The 23,593-nt window shown below is 40.9% G+C and overlaps 1 protein-coding gene and 1 long non-coding RNA gene across 2 annotated transcripts in view; both read right to left on the minus strand.

Moving 5' to 3' along the window:
* LOC309493994 overlaps positions 1-14,240 on the minus strand; it is a 44,910-nt gene extending 30,670 nt beyond the window's left edge. Inside the window, exon 1 of the long non-coding RNA XR_014204172.1 lies at positions 13,370-14,240. This is a non-coding gene — a long non-coding RNA (uncharacterized lncRNA). The remainder of the gene's footprint in view (positions 1-13,369) is intronic.
* LOC309493698 (uncharacterized protein) overlaps positions 1-14,367 on the minus strand; it is a 45,037-nt gene extending 30,670 nt beyond the window's left edge. The window contains exons 1-3 of the mRNA XM_082162897.1: positions 14,251-14,367; positions 11,333-11,400; positions 11,152-11,190 (exon numbers count right to left, since the gene is read on the minus strand). Of these exons, the coding sequence (XP_082019023.1) occupies positions 11,152-11,190; positions 11,333-11,351 (58 nt within the window). The 5' untranslated portion in view covers positions 11,352-11,400; positions 14,251-14,367. The remainder of the gene's footprint in view (positions 1-11,151; positions 11,191-11,332; positions 11,401-14,250) is intronic.
* Positions 14,368-23,593: the final 9,226 nt, after the last annotated feature.

The raw sequence follows: 23,593 nt of genomic DNA on the forward strand, positions 1-23,593 counted from the left end.
ATGCATTAATAACGTGAGCAAAGTATTACTGTGAACTTATTTCATTTGAAACCACAACAAAACTTTTGTAAATAAAGAGATTTCCACTGGACCAGCAACTACACAGTCACCGCCTGTTAAATAAAGCAACATGCAGCATTTCATCAATATTTGTAGATCTTCTCCTGGACTGAAGCACAGGCTCTACTCTTCTGCACAATGGTGACCCAAAAAACGAAATTTTACAGTAAACTACTGGCAACAGTGTTGCCAGTATAAACCTGTTTCATAACTTACAGTTTATTACTGTTAAAATACATTTTGTGGGTGTGTCTTTTTATCTTACACTGTTAACCCTTTCAACACCACAGGGAAATCCACACTACAAAGAGTAAAAAGTAACACTGAGACAGTGTTGCAGTAAGATAATTAAGAGAATATGTAAGTGATTGTTGAGCATTAGTGATGAACACCTGCTGTTAATAAGCAGAATCACTGAAGAAAAGAGAAACACAAGAACAGAAAATAGAGAAACACAATAACTACGACTGACTTCCAGCCATTATTATTACACTTATTATTGTAAGGGCCCACGTCACTCCTCTGTTCATCTCTCTGCACTGGCTACCTCTCGCTGCTCGCATCAAGTTCAAGGCACTGACGCTTGCTTACAGAACTATCACAGGCTCAGCTCCCTCCTACTTTCACTCACTCCTACGAGTCTACATCCCTACCAGACACCTACGATCGGTCAACGAGCGACGTCTCGTGGTTCCATCACAGAAAGCCACAAAATCACTTTCCAGATCATTCTCATTCACGGTTCCATGCTGGTGGAACGCTCTCCCCACCCTCATCCGGAATGCAGAATCCCTGACAACATTAAAAAAACAGCTGAAAACCAATCTCTTCCGTGAGCACTTAACCTTATAGAAAAAAAAAAAAATAATAATTCCTTTCCCTTCGAAACACCACTTATCAGGCTTATGCTACTCTGAATAATACCTGAACTTCGTATTTTGAGCACTTCCTGCGTTGTTGTTGCTCTTGCCTCTTTATGATGACTCGCTGAATTTAGTCCTAATTTGTAAGTCACCTTGGATAAAGGCGTCTGCTAAATGACTAAATGTAAATGTAAATGTAAATTATTAACCAGTATGACTTTGTTTCTGTCATACAGAAATTGTTATTGAAAATGTTTGTTTGAAGTTACCATTATAGAGATCAGTGCTTGCTTTAGTTGGGATGCTGATGCTAAAACATTCATTTTTCTTTTGCTGCTTGAGCTGTGTTTTTGCAAGTCACACTTGTGCGCACACACAGTTTATGAATGATTGTGGTTGTAATGCTTATGATGACAAAATCATCATATTGCCTGTTCATTCACTAAGGAATTAATTCTTATTCATTCAGAGTTTTATCCTCGATCAAAAGTGTTACATTAGCACCACTGTGAAACTACAGCAATAAATTACTATGACTCATTTTTTTAACACATCATGCATAAACCCCAAAAAAAAACAGAGCTACACTATATTTTAGAAACGTACTCGGTTACTAACGTAACCTCGGTTCTCTCTAGAAGAGGGAACGAGTACTGCGTAAGATATCTTACGCTAGGGGAAAATCCTTTTCCGCGAGATATTGAAGCCAAAAATTATCCTTAATTTTGTAATAATGCAAAACGCGTTGCAGCAGCAATGCAGACATAGGCGAGACAGCTCGCGCGCCTATTGGCTGCTCTGCGGCAACTGCAGCAGCCTATCGAGCGAGGCCTGGCGTGACGTCAGACCCAATCAGGGCACTTCGCGCCCGCTGCGTCACGTCCCGCCGAAATGGGCGTGGTCTAGGCCTATAAATATCGCTCGCAGGCAGCTATTATCTGGTTTTTCATCATCGAAGCAACCAGAGCGTGTGCATGCACGGCAAGATACGCAGTACTCGTTCCCTCTTCTAGAGAGAACCGAGGTTACGTTAGTAACCGAGTACGTTCTCTTACGAGAGGTCTCTCGTACTGCGTAAGATATCTTACGCTAGGGGACCCAATGTAAAACGCCGTGCATGCTGAGATCTGACACCAAAGACCCAAGGGCGAAAGCCCGGGGTACATATAGTGCACAATCACTCAGTGAACTCACAGAGAGTCCGGGAAGAAGGAGGGGTGCAGCCTCACTTTTCCACATAAAGTAGCGTCGAAGGGACGCGAATTTCATCATACAGACAGGGCGGGGTACGGCCTGAACTGATGGGAAAAAATGTGGGTCTTACACAGTTTGCCCAGCTTTAAACTGTCGAACATTGAGCTGTGCTCAGCAAACGCAGCATTCTGAGCTGAACGCATCAGGTCAGATAATACTGGTAGTTTAGACCGACAGCAGCCTGGCCTGCAGGGCGGGAACCTCTAGGTTATAAAACCTTATAAATGTAGACGGGGAGGCCCAGCCTGCCGCCATACAAATATCTTGCAAGGCAATCCCACTTGACCAGGCCCACGAAGAGGCCATGCCTCTCGTGGAATGCACTCTGACACCCAAAGGGCACTGCATGCCCTTGGAGGCGTATGCCAGCGCTATAGCATCAACTATCCATCTGGATAGGCTCTGTTTCGACGCGGCTAGTCCCTTAGAACGTCCGCTAAACGAAACAAAGAGCTGTTCCGTCTGTCTGAAAACAGACGAGCGAGACACATAAGCTCGTAATGCCCTGACTGGGCAAAGGAGGCTCGCGTCTCTTTCCTCATCAGGGACCGGTAGGGCTGACAGAGAGATAATCTGCGCCCTAAACGGTGTGTTGAGGGATTTTGGAACATAACCGTGCTTAGGTTTGAGTATAACTTTTGAGTCATTGGGCCCAAACTCCATGCACGCCGCGCTCACAGAGAGCGCGTGCAGATCCCCTATGCGCTTCACTGAAGCGAGAGCCAGCAAAAACACAGTTTTGAAAGACAGGTGTTTCAAATCGATTGACTGTAAAGGCTCAAATGGCGCACCTTTCATGGCTTCCAGAACCGTAGAAAGGTCCCATACGGGGACTGAGGGAGGTCTGGGAGGATTCAGTCTCTTAGCTCCTCTAAGGAAGCGGATGACTAAATCGTTCCTTCCTATTGACTGACCAAGCGTTGTTTCTGAGAACGCTGCTATAGCCGCCACATAAACTTTGAGCGTGGAGGGGGCCCTGCCCCCATCCAACAGCTCTTGTAGGAAGGAAAGCACCTCCGTCACATCACAGTTTGTGGGTGACACACCACGGGCTGTGCACCAGCCCGAAAACACTGACCATTTCGAAGAATAGAGTCGTCTTGTAGACGGAGCTCTAGCCTGCGTGATCGTGTTTAATACTCCTTTAGGGAGTCCAACATGTACCCGTTGATGGCCCAGACATGAAGGGACCATAGTTCCGGGTGAGGATGCCAGATCGAGCCGCGGGCCTGTGAGAGGAGATCTCTCCTCACTGGTACTGGCCACGGGGCAGTACTTGCTAACTGCATCACGGCTGGGAACCAAGGTTGGTTTTTCCAGAACGGTGCTACCAGCAGTACTGAGCATCCTTCTTCCCTGATCCGTTCTATCACCTGAGGCAGGAGAAAGACGGGGGGAAAAGCATAGAGCGGGCGGCGGGGCCACACATGGGACAGCGCGCTCCTGCTCTTGGAGAAAAATTCTTGACAGTGAGCGTTTTCTTGAGACGCAAACAGGTCCACTTCCGCTCTGCCGAATTTCTTCCACAGCAGTTGGACTGTCTGTGGGTGTAGGGACCATTCGCCTGCCGGAACATTGTTCCTGGACAGTCTGTCTGGTCCTATATTCATGATCCCTGGCACGTGCGCTGCTCTGAGCGAGCGCAGGTTGCACTGAGCCCATACCAGGAGGCGTTCTGCCAGCCTGTACAGTTTCTCGGATCTGATGCCGCCCTGGCGATTTATGTAGGACACCACAGACATGTTGTCCGAACGGACCAAGACGTGGTGACCTTTTATTTGGGGACAAAAACGCGTCAGCGCGTTGTCTACTGCCAGCATTTCGAGGCAGTTTATGTGCAGGAGCTTCTCCCGTTCTGACCACTGGCCGAAGAACGGTCTGCCCTCGAGCAGCGCTCCCCATCCCGAGGTGGACGCGTCCGTGGACACCACTTTCACCCTCGAGGAAGTCCCCAGGCTTACACCTGATTGGTACCAGTCGTTCGCTTTCCAGGGTTTCAGAGCTGTAACGCATTTCTGATTGACCCTGAGGCGAAGCAAACCGGGTGCCCACGCTTCGCGTGGGACTCGCGCTTTCAGCCAAAACTGCAGCGGGCGCATGCGGAGCAGACCCAGCTGGAGCACTGACGATGCTGAGGCCATGAGACCTAGCATCTTCTGAAATCTTTTGAGCGGGACAGACGCGCCGCAGCGAAAAGAGTTCGCTGTGCGTCGAATGTCTACCGCGCGCTGTTGTGATAGTCGCGCTATCATGGATAGTGAGTCCAGTTCTGTGCCCAGGAAATATATTTTCTGACTGGGTGACAGGGAGCTCTTCGCCCAATTGACACTCAGACCCAAAACCTCGAGGTGATCGAGTAAAATGGTCGTGTGTTCTATGAGCACTGCGCGAGATTGCGCTAGAATCAGCCAATCGTCCAAATAGTTCAGCACTCGCATGCCTCTCATTCTGAGGGGTGCGAGCGCCGCGTCCATGCACTTCGTAAATGTACGGGGTGCTAGGGACAAACAGAACGGCAGGACTGTGTACTGATATGCCTGGCCCTCGAAGGCGAATCTCAAATATCGCCTGTGACGTGACGCTATCTGTATTTGAAAATACGCGTCTTTCAGATCTATTGACACAAACCAATCTCCTTGGCGAATCTGCACAAGGATTTGCCTGGTCGTGAGCATCCTGAACTGTCGCTTCACAAGCACTTTGTTCAGTTGCCTTAGATCCCCGTCTGAGACCCCCGTCTTTTTTCGGTACCAGGAAGTATCTGCTGTATAGCCCTCCCTCGCTCTGATCTTGAGAGAGAGGTTCTATGGCCCCTTTGCTCAATAGTTTCGTCACTTCGGCTCGAAGTAGATGTGCTACTTCTGTTTTTACCGTGGTCTCGACGCGCGCCACATAGCGGCGAGGGCGTCGGCGAAACTGCAGCGAATAGCCTCTTTCTATAATGTTCAGCACCCACTTCGAAACCCCGGGTAGCTTTGCCCATGCGTCTGCATGGATAGCTAGGGGTCGAATACGAAGCGCGCTCCGCTCGCTCAGCGATGGAGAAGCTTCGGTGTGCTGTAACACAAGCGTGTCGCTCGTGACATTTGAGGCATGGGGCGCGCTGATGACAGCGGGCAGATTGCCCGCGCTCGACTCCTCTGCGGTGGTTAACCGCGAGGGGGAGGGCTGGGCGGTTCCCGTGGGAACTGTCATGTCTATGTGTGGATGTGGGCGCGGGACAGCGGGCACATTTATCACACCGAAAGCATCGTTCGCTTGCGTGAAGCGAGTGCACGTTGGTTTCGTTTTTACAGAAACCGTGAGACATGCATAACGGGGTGTTAGTGGGCACTGGGTAGTGGGCACGTTCACCATGTTTGAAGCGCAACCGATCTGAGTCGGTTTTATGTGCGCGAGCCCTGTGTGACAGGCTGTGCTTATGTGTAGGGATGGGCACTGGGCAGTGGGCATTCTTACTACACACGAAACACCATCGGCCGTGGCCGGGACACCAGAAAATACACTCTTTTGGGGATTTATCTGGGTAGCCGTGAAAACGGCATTTGTGTGCAGGCAAGCGGGTGACAGAACCGACTTGTTGGCTGCAGAAAACACTGGAACCGTCACATTTTCTGGAACTGGACGAGCGAATAGCTTTGGTGTGAGTCCGGCCGCAGCGGGACTGGAACACCGTCGTTTTCCTAGCTGTGCTAGGACGACTTCGGGGCCTCGGGCTTCACCGTGATCCTAGGTCGCGAGCCGCGTCCTGCGGGGCGGCGACCGGATGAGCGGGAGCGCGGTCTCGCGCTTCTGGCCTGGCGGCGCTGTGAAGTGGAGGCAGTGGACGGTGGCTGTGAGCTCTGAGCAGACGGTTTCGCACGGCCTGCTGCAGAGCTGGAGCGCTTCGGGAGGAAGTGCTTCATAGCCTGAGACGCTTTCTGTACCTCTGCGAATCTCTCCGCGAAATCTTTGACGGAGGATCCAAAGAGGCCTGTGGCGGAAAGCGGGGCGTCGAGGAACGCGGTGCGTTCAGACTCGGCCATTTCCGAGAGCGTCAGCCAGAGATGTCTCTCAGACACGGTGAGAGAAGCCATAGTCCGTCCAATGGCTTGCGCTGCGGACTTAGTAGCACGAAGAGCGAGGTCCGTGGCACTCCTTAAGTCCGGCACGCAGATCGCGTCAGGTCCTTCCTCATCCAGCTTACGGAGGAGATCGGCCTGGAAGATCTGGAGCGTTGCCATGGTGTGCAACGCTGACGCAGCTTGCCCGGCGGCGGAGAAAGCGCGGTGGAGCAAGCTCGACGTCGTGCGGCAAGCTTTAGAGGGTAGGGCCGGCTTAGCGCGCCGTCCAGTGGAGGGCGGGCATAAGTGGGCCGCTATCGCCTCTTCAACCGGCGGCAGCGAGAGGTATCCTTTGTTCTTGGCATCGTCAACGGCGGAGAATGCCAAAGAAACAGCAGGACGCACTCTAGCAGAATAGGGGGCGCTCCAGGACTTGGCGACTTCTTCGTGTAACTCAGGAAGAAAAGGCGCCGGTCTGGACACAGGCGAAGCGCGCTCCCCAGGCAGGAAAAATCCATCCAGCCGGTTGTGAGCGGGCTGCTCAGGCGAAGACCACTCGAGGCCGAGGCTCGCCGCGGCCTGTGCGAGTACTCGCATGAGTTCCGTCTCAATGGAAGCTCTCTTGCCTGACGAAGTGCGGGCAGGGGGTGCGGGGTCCTCAGAGCCCGCCCAATCCTCACTGCCTGACGCCAGGATAGAGCAGGAATCATCCTCTCCCAGCAGGGCTTCCTCATCCGCGATATCAACGGAAGCGGCGGCAGACGGCGGCCGCTGTCCGTCAGGAAGCGAAACAGAAGAAGCCGGGGAAGCAAGCGGGCGAACCGGCGAGCTTTGGCGGCTGAGGGAGGGTTCCGGGGCCCGCTTTTTACGGCGCGACGCCGCGGCGGGCGGGGGAGCAGTCTCGGTGAAGACGGCTAGGCGAGTCCTCAGAGTCGCCATTGCCATCAGCTCGCAGTGAGGGCATCCGCCGTCAGTGAGCGCGAGAGCTGCATGTTCCTCACCCAGGCAGGAAACGCAGATCACGTGGCGGTCCCCGTCGCTGAGTGTGGCTCTGCACGAGCCGCAGGAAGGCATCTTTAAAAAGACGCTAGCTCTGCGGCGACACACACACATAGACATACAGAGCAAATAAAAGAGAAGGATATAAGCGCCGGAAAGCGCAGCAGGAAGGCAGGAAGGCGGCGCGGCCAGCGACTTCAGTGACTCGTCCCGCTGAAGGTGCTCTCTCTCGACGGCGCGGCTTCTAATCCAGCTCCAGCGATGCGTGTGCTTCGCTTGAAGGATGAAAAATCAGATAATAGCTGCCTGCGAGCGATATTTATAGGCCTAGACCACGCCCATTTCGGCGGGACGTGACGCAGCGGGCGCGAAGTGCCCTGATTGGGTCTGACGTCACGCCAGGCCTCGCTCGATAGGCTGCTGCAGTTGCCGCAGAGCAGCCAATAGGCGCGCGAGCTGTCTCGCCTATGTCTGCATTGCTGCTGCAACGCGTTTTGCATTATTACAAAATTAAGGATAATTTTTGGCTTCAATATCTCGCGGAAAAGGATTTTCCCCTAGCGTAAGATATCTTACGCAGTACGAGAGACCTCTCGTAAGAGAACACAGAGATAGCACAATATAGCACATTAATCTCAACAATGGTGGCAATATTTCTTTTTTTTAATTATTATTCATGCAGCAGTGCATGCTGGGAGTTTTATATTATCCTGGATCCCAGCATGCATTGCGACATGAAACTTTTCACCATTGTTGAGATTCATATGCTGATTGTGGATATCTGTGTGTCTGAACCAATTAGGAGTAAAATAAAATTGAATGAACTATATGATTGTTATTTTTCAGAAGACCTGATTATAGAAATATTGATTTCATTATGTAGATACACAGATTTATGCTAAAAATGACATACCCATAATTTAAATTAATATATACAGGTTGTCAGATAGAAAATCAGATAGTCCAAGATGATTGTGACATCATCACAAAAGAACAAAAACACCTGATCAACTATCTCTTGACTGTTTCTTACCATATCAAATGTGTTTTATAAACTCACTGTTACAGCAGTCAGAGAAAAATGAAAGGTAAGAAGTCAAGGGACAAGAGACCAACTAAAGCAAATACTGATCTCCATTATGGTGACAACAAATTTTATTATTAACTAAATCTCTGTTAATCCTCAACAAGAACTTTTGTACATGTATGAAAGAAATAATCATAAACTGGTTTGTAAACTGGTTTCACACTCAGTGTTACTGGAAGTCAGTTGTAGTTCTTGTGTTTCTCTTTTTTCTGTTCTTTTTTCTCTGTCCTTCAGTGATTCTGCTTATCAGGTGTTCATCGGTTTCTCAATTCACTCTCTTCTTTTCATTCACTCTGTCAAGTGGACTATATTAGTGAACTAATGTAGGGAATAGTGAATGAGGGTATAGGGTGTGATTGGGAAAACAGCCTCTGAGTGTCGATTTGGAGCACTGTTCATTTACAGTATATTCCTGTAGGCTATTTTTGTTTTCTAGGGTATATTACTGTTTTAATGGAAAATGGTATGATACTGTCTGAATTACGGCTTTTTTTACAGCAAGGGTTAACAGTGTGAAGAACAGAATGAAATGAAAGAAGTGGGGTTTTGTTTAGTGTCTTCTCTACACAGATCAATCAATCACATCCCTGTCAACACAATGATCTCACAGTGATCTCTCCATATGACCACAATGTGAGTTCCCAGTGAGCTAAAAGTGTAACCTCACAGCACACGTACTGTGTGCTCATATCATGGCCACAATGTGACTCACCCCAGCTAAAAATGTTATTGGACATGGACTCCAACATCACTCAGATGTCAAATTTTGGTTGAAAATGAAAATTGGGTTGATGCGTAAACACTGGATGTCAGGCTCCAACGTCATTAAACAACTCCACAAACAGCATTACCAGCTTCACTTATTACAAACCAGACTTTATTTCTGTCATATGTGTGGAAAAGTTCTTATTGATATTAACAGAGGTTTAGATGTTGATGATTTATTTATTTGATAAATTAATAGTTTGGTTTGGTTTCGCCATTATGGTGATCAGTGTTTGTTTTAGTTGGGCAGTTTGACTCTTGATGTTTTAATGTTAGTTTTTCTCTGGCTGCTGTAACTGTTTGTTATGGCAAGAACAATAAGATAAACTGTGATCAGATGATGTCAGCTACTTGATGATGATGACAATGATATAATCATCATGTGATGCACTGGTCAGCTTCTAGTGTAATTGATTAAAATAATGTTTCTACAGCATGACATTCAACTATGTCTAAATAAAAAAAAAAAAAAAAAAACAGTGTTTCATTTAGACAGACACACTCAAACCTCAAAAATCAGCATGTTAATCTCAATAACGGTGACATGCTGCAATGCATTCTGGGAGCCACTAATGAGTTTTGCATAATGCACCCAGAATGCATTGCTGCATGAAGCACGGCACCGTTATTAAGATTCACACGCTGATTTTTGAGGTTTGAAAACTTTAGAATGTTAGGGGATAATGTTCTATCAATGTTATCACTAAACATGTTTAAAATAATTTATAGAGAGTGTTATTCTACCTTTTAGGAGAACATTCTGGTAACAAAAATAAAATTAGCTATTAGCTAGTTATAAACTGGGATGAGCACACAGTGAGAGCGCTGTGAGGTTAAACTTTTAGATCACTGTAAACTCAGATTGCTGATGTTGTGACCACATGGTGACATCACTGTGAGATCATAGTGTTGACTGGGATTGTAGTTGTATCAATATATAAATTAAAGCATGAATGACCTTATGGTTTAGGAATTCTAGAGGTTTCAAGAGAAAGAAAAGTAATTTCTCTCAAACGGATCCTAAAATGCAAAAATGAATTTGTTCTTGAGTGACTTGAGTCCAAACCAAATATCAGGTCTGTTTCTGTAGCTCTAAACCAAAAAACATAATTTATGTGTTACATTAACAACTTTACTCCAGCTCCCAAACAGACCGAGACACATCACAGTAAACTCCCCGGTGTTAAATTAACACCAGCAGTGTTATGTGCTGCTGTTGCTGCTAGTCAAGCAAATGTGTGTGGTATGTTTCTGTATGATAAAATTGTAAATATATCTATTAAAATACTGATAATCTGGTCAGTATACAGCAGGATTTTGAGTCGCCGACAGGTCCAGATGTTTAGCATGGCAAATATCTCACGGGCGTTAGCGATTCTCTCAGATCGCGTCTTTGATAATTCACACTGTGTGATTTGCCTATGATTTTGGGCGTTTGTCAGCGATCTCGCAAACTGAGTTGTAGCTGCGGCAAGTTTAAACTTTAAGATCAGTCAAATTCACCAAAATGAACCAGGTGATTTAAAAGAATCGGTTCAAAAGTATGTCTTGTCATGTTACTGATAACGATACTGATACATCATTTTAATTTCCTTTCTCATACAATGGTGTATGAAATAATCAAAAATTTCATAAATCATTCAGCCCAATTCATTCCTCTACCTGTGGACCTGAACCTCCTGCTGTGAATAATCAACCCGTTAATTTTTTTAAAATGTTTTGGGTCCTTCACGTGTTATAGATTTAATGTCTTTTCAGTTGATTTCATCTAAAGCTGTGGTTGGAAGTCAGTTGTAGTTCTTGTGTTTCTCTTTTCTTCAATGATTCTGCTTGTCATCAGGTTTCTTCAATTATCAAACAATCATCAAATCAATTAATTAATTAATTATCTCATTAACTCTAACACTGCTTCTATGTTTCTTTGAACACTCTGCTGGTGTTTCCCATATGAACACTGAGTGATGGTAATTCAACACTGTGAAATTTACTGTGTGAAGTGACGTGAAGGATAAACCAGATCTGATTCACTGGTCATTACATCAGCATACAAACACAAAGCAAAAACACTGTTTAGACTTACACAGAATAGCAGAGATGAGAGGATGAGTTTTTATAAAACCTGAAATATGAAGGAAAAAGTCAATAAAAACACTGAAATTGTATTGTATTGAGTCTGAGAAAACTACATTCATCATACGTTCACAGTTCAGAAGGTTTTGGGGCGATGAGAGGCAACCTTTAAACACAAGAAGAATACTCACCTTTATGAAAGGAAGCCATTGTCAGTTTATTTCTGTTTATCCACAAACCGGTTCAGAGGACGAGTTTCCTTTACAGTTAGATAAACATATTAGCCATTGTATTTACTATTTACGTAAAAAAAAAAAAAAGCTTTGTTTTCTCTGTTTCAAACACACATGTAAAACATTCCACAGCATTTATGATTTTGTTTAAGAGTATGGAAGTAAAATAATGTCAAATGTTTTTGAAATAAAAAGCCTGTTGAATTGCACTACTTGAAACCATGCTTGCATTTTAATGCATTGTATTTTTAGGGCTTACATTTTTATGGGCTGTAATTCAACATGGTTGAATATTTAAGCTGTGAATATTTCAATTAAAAACATTTCAAACATCTTTTCATTATTAAAAATTCAATAATCCATATTCACCTTTCATATTTCACTTCCAAAATATTCAAACTGTTTAAAAATACAACCAATAATATTCAACAGGCAATTTTCGGTCCATTTTATTTCGCTTTGCAAATTCGCTTCCACAAATTCAGTGGTTCAAATTCGACAGTAAATTCAACATTGACGTGCAGGAACTGCAGGAAAAGCAGTAGATTGCCGAGCATACTCTCCATCTGCTGTTAGTCGACCTCACCATCAGATGGTGCAAAAGCGCGTGTTGTTGACGAAGACCAGCAACAGTTAGAACAAGTCATTCATTCATAAAACTAATTTACAGCAATGTAAGTGTATTTGTGATTATTATGACGGCGGTTTTATGTTAAATTCAGTGTCTTCACGGTTACTTTTCCTGTGTAGCCTACATGCATCTTTCTCTACCGTGAACGAGATTATAATGTTATTCCCCGATGCGGATATACAGATCCAATGTTACATTTTTGAGGTTGACATATATTTCCCTTGGTTGTTTAGTTGCTTTAACTTTATATTGTGGCGATGTGCTTCATGCAGGCTATTAGGGTTTCCCTCAATACTTCAGGATTCCCCTGCTGGATATATAAAACGCTAAACGTAGCTTAATGGGCTACAGTGATGTAAAAGACCAAACTCGCAGGCAAGCAGATGGACTCAGAATAACGCGCAAAGCTTAACTGTTAATGCTGAGCGTTTCCCAGTGATAGACTGGCATAAAGTTGGCTTGATGTTGGACATTCGCACATTTAGGGACCGTCTCTAAAGTGTATACGACTTTGGTATACATGTTTCTAACTCCGATAGCATTTGAATAGAACGACTTACAGTCATAAAACCAACTGTAAAGTGTTCATGTAGTGTCAGGCATAATGCGCACCCTTTGGATTTTTGATATTTATTCAAATAAATTTAAGTTTGCTATTGAAGTTAGAAATGTGTATGCCAATGTTGTATGCAACTTTAGAGACGGTCCCTAAATGTGCGAATGTCCAATGTCAAGCCAATTTTACATTTAGTCATTTAGCAGAAGCTTTTATCCAAAGCGATTTACAGTTAAACTAACAATAGGACAACAATATGCAAGTGCTATGACAGTTTAAGCTAATGCAATACACGTAGGCATACTATATATATATATATATATATATATATATATAGAGAGAGAGAGAGAGAGAGAGAGAGAGAGAGAGAGAGAGAGAGAGAGAGAGAGAGAGAGAGAGAGAGAGAGAAGAGAAGAGAAAAGAAAAGAAAGTGTTAGTATTAATTGATCAAGTGTTTTATGCCAGTATATCACGAAACGCTCAGCATGAAACTTTGCGCGTTCATATTCTGAGTCCATCTTCTTGCCTGTAGCCTATATAATAGCCTACAGCCTACTTCCCTAATAAGGTGCAAGATTGGTCTTTTTTATCACTGTATCAGTCCATTAAGCTACGTTAAGCGTTTTGTCCCGAAGGAAGGGAAAATCCTTGAGTATGAGGTATTGAGGGAAACCGATTATAATCCTGTTCATGGCAGAGAAAGCTGATGACAGACATGTAGGCTACACAGGGAAAGTAACAATGAAGTTATTGAATGAAACATAAACACAGCTTTTGTGTGTTTATCATCTTTTCTGCATATACTGACACAGATAATCATTTCCATTTTATGAATGAATGTCTTCGTCAACAACAAGCGCTTTTGCACCATCTGATGGTGAGGTCGACTAACAGCAGATGGAGAGTATGCTCGGTAATCTACTGCTTTTCCTGCAGTTCCTGGACGTCAATGTTGAATTTACTGTCGAATTTGAACCACTGAATTTGTGGAAGCGAATTTGCAAAGCGAAATAAAATGGACCGAAAATTGCCTGTTGAATGTTATTGGTTGTATTTTTAAACAGTTTGAATATTTTGGAAGTGAAATATGAAAGGTGAATATGGATTATTGAATTTTTAATAATGAAAAGGTGTTTGAAATGTTTTTAATTGAAATATTCACAGCTTAAATATTCAACCATGTTGAATTTCAGCCCATAAAAATGTAAGCACTAAAAATACAATGCATTAAAATGCAAGCATGGTTAATGCAATGCCTATTTTTTTTCAAGTAGTGCAATTCAACAGGCTTTTTATTTCAAAAACATTTGACATTATTTTACTTCCATATAAGAGTTAAAATTGAGACTTTTAATTGTCAAAGCATAATGCAATAAAAGATGAAATGATACTCTTGTGTTTCCCTAGAAATTATATGAATCATCTTAGAATCACAAGCTGTTTCCCAAAAACATCAGACCTGAAAATTGTTGGAGATCTTGTAGATCTCTACAAGTGCTCTGGAGTTATTAATAAAGTTTCATCATTAAAAATGTTAGTAAGAGTCCTAACCTGGTCAAAGCCCGTACTCAACTATAACTACACACAAATCAATTATAACTACACAACTGTAACACACACACACATCAATACATGTTTTTGACATAAAGAGAGTGATGAGGATCATTATGAGCAGAAATAAGATCTTACCTGATATAATCTGATATACAGTGATCAACACGACTGACGGAATAAAAAGTTTGTTTGTGTTGAGATGATATAGAGAAGTTATCTGTCCATCCTTCTAATGAGGAAATATAAACAAGTCTGCTGTTTTCCTTCCTCAAATTCAAATACAACTTTCCACACAACAAAATCCCCAATGTTAAACCAACACTGTTCAGAGCACATATGGTCCCACTCTATAGAGGTTTAAAGTAACACTGAAGCAGTGATACAGTTAATTAGATAATTGAGTGATTAATTAAAGGTCCTATGGCATGGAATATTTTATTATTTTATAATGTTTCCTGGGGTGCCCTTATAATGTTAGTATGTTTTTTAGATAAAAAATTGTCATAATTTAGAAATAAAAGGCATTTTTCCAAGCCCGATTTTAGCCTCTGATTTGAACGCTCTGTTTTAAAGGGGACCTATTATGCCCCTTTTCACAAGAAGTAAAATAAGTCTCTGATGTCCCCAGAGTGTGTATGTGAAGTTTTAGCTCAAAATACCCAACAGATCATTTTTTAAATTCATGATTAAATTGTCACTTTTTGGTGCTCCGAAAAACACGCTGTTTTAGTGTGTGCCCTTTAAATGCAAATAAGCTGCTGCTGCACGGCACAGGGGGCTATATGAGTTCAGTGATTCAGGTTAAATGATTGTGAAATAACGATTAGGTTAAAGCATAACCAACACCATCAGATCACCTTTTCTCGTTGTTCATCTGGCTGTTATAACTCAGCAGCCAATCAAAATCTAAAGTAAATGATTTAAGGGTCAAGAGCCCAACTAAAACAAACACTGATCATCCATAATTGTGACTTAAATTACGTTTTTCTCCTTCAGTGATTCTGCTTGTTAACATCAGGTGTCTTCAATGTTGGCAATAAAAAAAAAAGTGTTTAAAAAAATTGTTGTACATTTTACTCATTTTAAATGGTTAACTTTTAAGGAATTTATTTGATTAATTATTACTCAATTCTAATTTGTTAAATTAAATTAATAATATTGCTTGTAATCTGTTGCCACAATTTTATTGATTAGATATAGCGTATTCATACCATTTACGTGAGGAGGCATATATTTGGATTGTACAGAGACATAAACTGCCATCAAGGTGACATCTCATCAGGCCTCATTCTGCACGGGCTACAACTGAGTGGTTTCTAGACACTCTGCACCATAGAAGGGAAGTGCTTCACTGCATGCCTGCCCTTATTGAAAATATATAATGACCCATCATGTAGGAGAATCAAACAACAATGACCACAGACTTCTGAGCAGATGTCTTGTATCAGGTGAGATTGGGCAAATATTCCACTTGCAAAACTTCGATAATTAGTATCCTCAATTCCCAAATGATTAAAAAGTGTAATTAAAAGGAAAGGTGATGTGATATTCGTCTGAAAGAAGAATGATAGCTTCAGAGTGAGTAAATCATTGGTTTATTCAATTTTTTATTTAAACTATCCCTTTAAGATGTGATTTCTGTGAACTCTTTTGGTGTTTAACAGAGTGCTGTTAATCACTTTTGCTACAGTCTGATGTTGATAACATCAGTTCCCTATTGATCCTATCTGAATAACTTCTTTTAGAAGCCTAAGGGTATGAGTGCCTTGTTTTTTTCTCCTGTTTATTAGATAGATAAGGAGGTAGGGTAGGCCATTGTATGTTTTGTTTCTCTCTTTTTTTTTATTTGTTGTTAAGTTCCTTTTCTCGTGGGGAAGTTAGTTTCTGTTGGCTTATTGTTTTAGGCACGAGCTCACCCATGAAGTTTTTGCTTCCAAACTGTTTGGTTGTTGTTTCTAATTTCTCTCTTTCAAGAAATTGTTAAAACTAGTTGAGTTTAATGTGCTGATTCTTGATGTCTGTGTGTCTAAATAATGCATTAAGCAAAAGCTGTTTTTGGAGTTTTAAGTTGAACAACAATCGATTTTATGTTGATCTTGATCTATTCTTCAGTGAAATAACATTATTTCAGGGTGCAAACCTGATGAAAAAAAATCAAAGTTAAGTTTCAACCTTGATTCAATGTTGAAACAATACTCATGCAGTGAGTATGCAGTTTTGGACGAAGCCAAGAACTACAACTGACTTCCAGCCAAAGCCTCAGATGAAATCAAATAAAGGTAAAATAAGACAATAAATCTCACAGAGGAGGATTAAACAACTCAATTAAACTGCATTACCAGCTTCACTAATTACTAACCAGATTGACTTTATTTCTGTCAGACGTCTAAAGAAGTTAAAATTGAGAATTAACTGAGATTAAGATATCGATGATTAATTGGTCAAAAGATTATGTCACTATTATGGTGTTGAGTATTTGCTTTAGTTGGGCTCTTGACCCTTCACTTTCTATGTTAGATTTTTACATCCAAAGTCTCTAATAAACATTATATAATTAATGCATTGAAATTTTGCATTTCCGATCTTGTGAAACTGTAGTATAAGAACAAAATGGCGAACCATTTGCACTTTGAATCTTATTCTTCAGCAATGCACAAGTGTTTATCATGAAACTCTATTGCAATATTGCTTAAACAAAAATTCTTTAGAAAGATAAATGGGTCACGAGCCCAACTAAAGCAAACACTGACCAAAACAATGGTAGCATCACTTTTTAACCAACAAAACATCAATTCTCAATCTCAATCTTCAGTTGATTTCATCAAAGGTTATGTTTACAAGACAACGATATAAAACTGAGAAGTTTTTCCTTTGAGGTTTCCGCGTACATACGACACCATTGTTGAGATTATTGTGCTCATTGTTGATTTCTGTCTGTGTCGTCATAGATTCATTTTTCGTGCTCATGTTTGTTAAAGTCTTCTAACTGATTGTAATAATATTGCTGGATCTCATGCTGCAGTAACACAGGGTTTGTGATGTGAATATATTTATGGTACAACATAATTGTTAGATTCAAAAGACATCAGTGAATCAGTCGATTTCATGATGATTATAAACCCATCAGTAGGTAACCATCATCACCTGATCTTGTTTCACTTTAGCTTTCTTTGCTGCTGCAAATGTGTTTAACAAACACACTATCACAGCCGACAAAAATAGACAAAAGTAGTGATGGCAGTCTGACACTGAAGTTTTGATACGTGCTTCAAAACCATTAACTACAATTCCATTTGAACCACTGCTCCGAAGGTTGCTTTGGTACGGAAAAATCATGTGACATATGACGTCCGAAGCAGCAACTGCTTCCTTCTCTGAATGAATCACCTCCTGAGTGGTTCGCAGCAACACTGCCACACATTTGTTCGTTCTGAAGGGGGTGGATTAGAATCCACTGCTGATTCAATGTAGGGGAGAGCGGGGCACAACCTAACGCTTTTTGACTTTCTCAGTTTGTGTAAATCTACTTATGGTTCAGAGTATTTATTTTTTCCCACATTAATTTCCCACATGTCTAGTACAATTATGTGGTTTTGTTTTATTAATACAGTATATACTTTTTTCTTGACATACCCTGAAAGAATGGAAGTGAAATGTGACAACATGCCCCATAGGTGGGGTACATTGTAACATGTGTGGGGCACATTGTAACATAACATATGACAGCTTAAAATGTTATCTGATCTAATAAAAAATATATACAAAACAAACTAAAATATTTTCTAAATAAAATACAATTAAAAAACTTTTTCATATAAAATAATGGCAATTTTTTATAATTAAATATAAACACATTTTTGAGTTTTGACTACGAACACATGAAAACACAGCTATACAACATAGTTCAAAACAAATAAATAATTAGTCATTTCTGAACATTGACTCTCAGTCTTTATTCACCTTTTTCTCACGTTTTCCCAATAAAATTAAATAAAAGTATAGAATATAATAGCATATTTCTAATAGGGGCTCATTGTAACGCAGTGTTACAACATGCCCCCGCCTGCACAACTGGGGTTTAAACCCTGCTAGTGTCTTCTGCTAGTTAGCGAAGCATTAAATAACTATCTCAACTGTTAAATAACATCTTGGAGATTAAAATAATATCAGATTTGTCTTATTTTAAATAAACACAAAAAATAGAGATGAAACATTAACTTAAGTAAGAAATTTACTTTTGCTATGGTTTAATAAATGTCTATGGATATCTTCAAAAAAAATATATAGTGTTTCTATATAGTGTTGATACGGCAACTAGTAAATACACAAAGTTTCGTCATCCATGCATGTGCGGAAGTGTTTAAAACAAGCGTGTTACAACTAGCCCCGCGTTATTGTGCCCCGCGCTCCCCTATATGTAATGAGTGATTATAATCAAGGAATTCATAAATATTTTTCCTTCTAAATATCACATGAGTTGAATTACTTCTCTGGAGATTTTACTTTGTTATAGAAGTTACCAGTGTGATCACTGAAATGGTCTTTTAATGTATTCTTTAATGTCTGTATTTGATATCTGAATGCAGTAACAGTGCTTGCCTATTTATCCCGGCTTCCAGAAATGAAATAGGGACTGGTTTTGTGTTTGAGAAAGGTCTTCAACATGTTTAAACACATAGGGGTCATTGAAGCCAACAGTTAAAGGGACCATTTCTTTGTTAAAGCCTTACTTAGACTAAAGTGTAGCTCTCCTTGAGAAAGAACGCATTATCTTGATGTTCTTGAGACGAGACTCCTGTTTATAGTTAGAGTCTGGCCAAATCCAACCTTGGAAAAGCTGTGTGTCGGTGTGTGTGTTAGTCTTCTTGGTTACAGGTTAAGGAACCACTGGCATTATTGGAGATTGACTGAGTTGTTGTTCTGGACATGCTGGCGCCCAGCAACCCAAATCTGCCACCTGGAAGGTCACAACTTGCCTAACTTCAGGGTCAGAGTGTCAGCTGCATAATCTATGGAGAAATGTTTCAGTCTATCTGTATATGTGTGGAAAATTACTATGTTTATCAATTTCTTAGCCAATCAGAATCATTCAACCTGTAAGCAATGACGTAGCTTAGACCTTGGTGAAGGGTATAACTGTTGTGATCTTTGTAACTGTAAGCGGGGCGGCCTACGAACTCCTGTGTGAGTCTTGAAGCTGACTTCTGCTGATGAAACTGCTAACTATCTTCAGTAAAACTTTTCTTCAATTTATTATAATTCTGACTCCAGGTCTTCTTTCAAACATCTGGTCCTTGGGTCCTAAACTGTTAACCCCTAACAGTTCCCTCTGAACAAATTTTCTCTAAATGTGAGCAAAAAAAGAAACGGGTTCAGTCCAAAAAGTGTAAAAAAATATATTGTTCCTTAATTCAAATATTTGAGTGTTCCCTATCCCACATACCCCCTGGCCATAGTTACACAAGCACAGGTAGGTACGTGCACTAGATTCATTTCACTCATCTTAAAGCCTCCTGTCCACTATCTAGCTGGGATAATTTAGATGCAGCCTTGGCACTTCACCAGGCGAGGTCGCTGTTACTGAAGCTTTGAGTAATGAACCCATTTTCAAAACAATTCTTCTAAGTCAGTGTTTCCCAAACCTGCTCCTGAAGGACCCCCAACACTGCACGTTTTCTTTGTCTCCCTAATCAAACACACCTGATTCAACTCATTAGAAGAAACTCTAGGACAGGGATGGGCAAATGCTGTCCTGGAGGGCCACTGTCCTGCAGAGTTTAGCTCCAACCCTGATAAACTCTCCTGTCTGTAGCTTTCTAGTAATCCTGAAGACATTGATTAGCTGGTTCAGGTGTGTTTGATTAGAGTCCCAGATAGACAGAAACCATCAAAATAATGTTAATGTGTCAATGTTAACTGTATTGAATCAACATCTCTAATTGCTCCAGCAATTAATGTTGAATTTTTCAATTTCATCCATAAATCAATGGTAATGGCGTTGAGTCAATGTTACAATGTGATGTTGGTTCAACATCATGTTTGCACTCTCAGAAAATGAAACACAACTATTACAACTGACTTAAAGATACACAGCCTGAAATCAACTGCAAATAAAAGAAGACAATAAATCTCTTGGATCATGGGTTTTGAACTCCGTAAAACACAGTAAAGTTTCCGAACTGGTTTAACATCATGTTCAAGTTTACGTTTCTTGAGTTTGACCACGGAAGGGTCAGTAGTTTGAACGTTACTTCGAGTGTTAATATTGAGGTAAGTTGATCGTCTGTCAGGACAAAGAGGGAACATGGCGCCTTTGAGTATTTTTTTATTATTATTTATTTATACATATAAGATATAACAAAAACAACAACAAAAGAACTTTCCCATAATAAACTAAATACATTATGCATATTTGTATTTTTTTTTTATTTCTGAAAAAATAAAACTAGGCCTACATTATGAGTGCAATAAAAAATACAAACCTACAATCCTAATAGAGTAATTTGACAATGTGGGATATATACAGAGGTAATGGCTGACAGTGAGACCAGTCGCTCTATGAACCACCTCCCACTGTATGAGCCTGTGACAAAGAGAGGAGTAAACACTCCTCATTAATGTAATTTCCAATGTCTTGACCAGACGATGCATAGATTGTGTTACGTCCTACGATGTAATTTATATTTTTGAACATCTTGTGTGTCAAGCCACTAGGTGGCAGTAATGTGGTTTCTCTGCCTTCTTCTATGTGCAGGTTAAGCCAGGTGAGGGCGCTAACCGCTGATGACTGCTCGGTTGGGCTTGGTCTTCAAGGAAAAGTAGATCTCCACTGAAGGAAGGCTTGTCTTCTGCTGGTTTGCTTTGTGTGTTGTTGATGTACATTGTTGCTGCTGCTGCTGTTTGGTTCTGGATCATTACAAATCTTATTTTACTTATCCTGTCAGTTGCTAACCTGTTGTGATTTATTACAAAACTTACCCATATTATTTATTTTTGTTGTTAAACGCTCGTCTAAATAGTGTTACGTTGATGTAGACACTTTTTATTTGCTGAACCCAACTGTTAAACTGTTGATCTGAAACTGTTTCTCTTGTAAATATTGTATATACACCAAACTTGGACCCACATAGCAACATTGTGTCGGCCCAGATCCGGCCCACATCTGGCACACATGGAAAGATGATCTGGCCCACATGCAGCGTGGACTTACGGCACTTGGGTCGGCCACTCCTGTTTGCCAGATCTGGGCCACAAGCAGGCAGAGGTGGAGATTCCAGGGGTCAGAAAGTAAAAGTCCTGCCATATATTTATTCCACCCATGAACTCACACAGCAAAAACTCCAGTGTTAAATGAACTCTCCTGGGAGTTTATTTGGCTCCAGACTCAATAGTGTTAAAGTTAACGAGCTAATTAAGTGATTGATTGAGTGATGATTGACCATTATTGAAGACACCTGATGTTAACAAGCAGAATCACTGAAGGAGAAAAATCACAATTTTAGACACCGTTATGGAGATTAGTGTTCGATTTAGTTGGGCAGTTGACCTTCAAATGATTATCTTTAGATTTTGTTTGGCTATTGATCTGAGTTATTACAGCCAGATGATCAAAAAGAAAAGTTGATCAGGTGGTGTTGGTTATATTTGAACATAATCATAATTTGATCTGAATCATTGAACTCAATTAGAGCCTAATCTCTGACTTAAATGTATATCGGTCATTACAACATCACAGTAATTCTACAGATTAAGTTCCAGATTTTTCAATATAATTCAAATTATTTCTTAAAAGTTGTTCTGATAAAGAAAAAGAAAACCTTTCTTTAAGGCACACACAAACACCAAGAATCAGCCTGTGATTCTCAACAATGGTGACAATAATAAAGCATGTTGCAGTGCATTCTAGGTGCCACCAATCAAAACTCATCCATGGCTCCCATCATGCATTGCGGTATGAATAAATTATGATCTGAATTGTCTTGTTTTCCTAATTGAATATTCTTTTTGTCACCATTGTTGAGATTCATACACTGAATCTTGATGTCTGTGTGTGCCTTAAAGAAAGATTTTATTTTTCTTTATCAGAACAACTTTTAAGAAATAATTTGAATTATATTGAAAAATCTGGAACTTAATCTGTAGAATTACTGTGATGTTGTAATGACCAATATACATTTAAGTCAGAGATTAGGCTCTGATTGAGTTCAGTGATTCAGATCAAATTATGATTATGTTCAAATATAACCAACACCACCTGATCACCTTTTCTTTTTGATCATCTGGCTGTAATAACTCAGATCAACAGCCAAACAAAATCTAAAGATAATCATTTGAAGGTCAACTGCCCAACTAAATCGAACACTAATCTCCATAACGGTGTCTAAAATTGTGATTTTTCTCCTTCAGTGATTCTGCTTGTTAACATCAGGTGTCTTCAATAATGCTCAATCATCACTCAATCAATCACTTAATTAGCTCGTTAACTTTAACACTCTTGAGTCTGGAGCCAAATAAACTCCCAGGAGAGTTCATTTAACACTAGAGTTTTTGCTGTGTGAGTTCATGGGTGGAATAAAAATATGGCAGGACTTTTACTTTCTGACCCCTGGACTCTCCACCTCTGCAAGCAGGCCATAGCAATGCCACATCTCAGCCAAGAGCAAAGAAATAAACCAAACTGGAGGATTAAACAACTCCACAAACAGCATTACCAGCTTCACTTATTACCAACCAGACTGACTTTATTTCTGTCAGACGTCTACAAAAGTTTTTATTGAGAATTAACAGAGGTTTAACTATAATGTGTTTCATTTAAAGTCACCATTACAGTGAATAGTGTTTCCATTAGTTAGGCTCTTAACTCTTGTTATATCTATTGTCTTCTTTGGCTGCTGTGACAGAGTGTTTGTCAAACACATTTGCAGTAGCAAAGAAAGCTAAAGTGAAAAGAGATCAGGTGATGATGATTACCTGTTGATGGTTTTATAATCATCATGACGTAACCTGTTTGACTGAGATAATTTGAATCTAACAATTGTGTTGTACCATTAATATATTCTCATCACAAACCCTGTGTTAGTCCAGCAATATTATAACAATCAGTTAGAAGACTTTAACAAACATGAGCACGAATCATTACTGTTCGATGACACACACAGACATCAATAATCAACGTATGAATCTCAACAATGGTGAGAATCAAAAGTAGCTTGCTGCAATGCATGATGGGTACCATCATTGTACAAAACTCCCAGCATGCATTGCAACATGAATAAATTATGCAGCTAAATTGTCCTATTAATTTGTTTAATTCTAAATATGTGCTTTTATTTTTTTTGCTGTTGTTTTTGTTGTGGCATTTAGTAGCTTTTCAGTGATGTTCTGAATTAATCAAAAAAAATAAATAATATTGTCACCCTTGTTGAGATTCATGTGCTGATTTTTGATATCTAAGTGTGTCACCGTGGATTTTTTATCG

This window comes from Leuciscus leuciscus (genome assembly GCF_965113295.1).
Source record: "Leuciscus leuciscus genome assembly, chromosome: 3".
Lineage (NCBI taxonomy): Eukaryota > Metazoa > Chordata > Actinopteri > Cypriniformes > Leuciscidae > Leuciscus > Leuciscus leuciscus.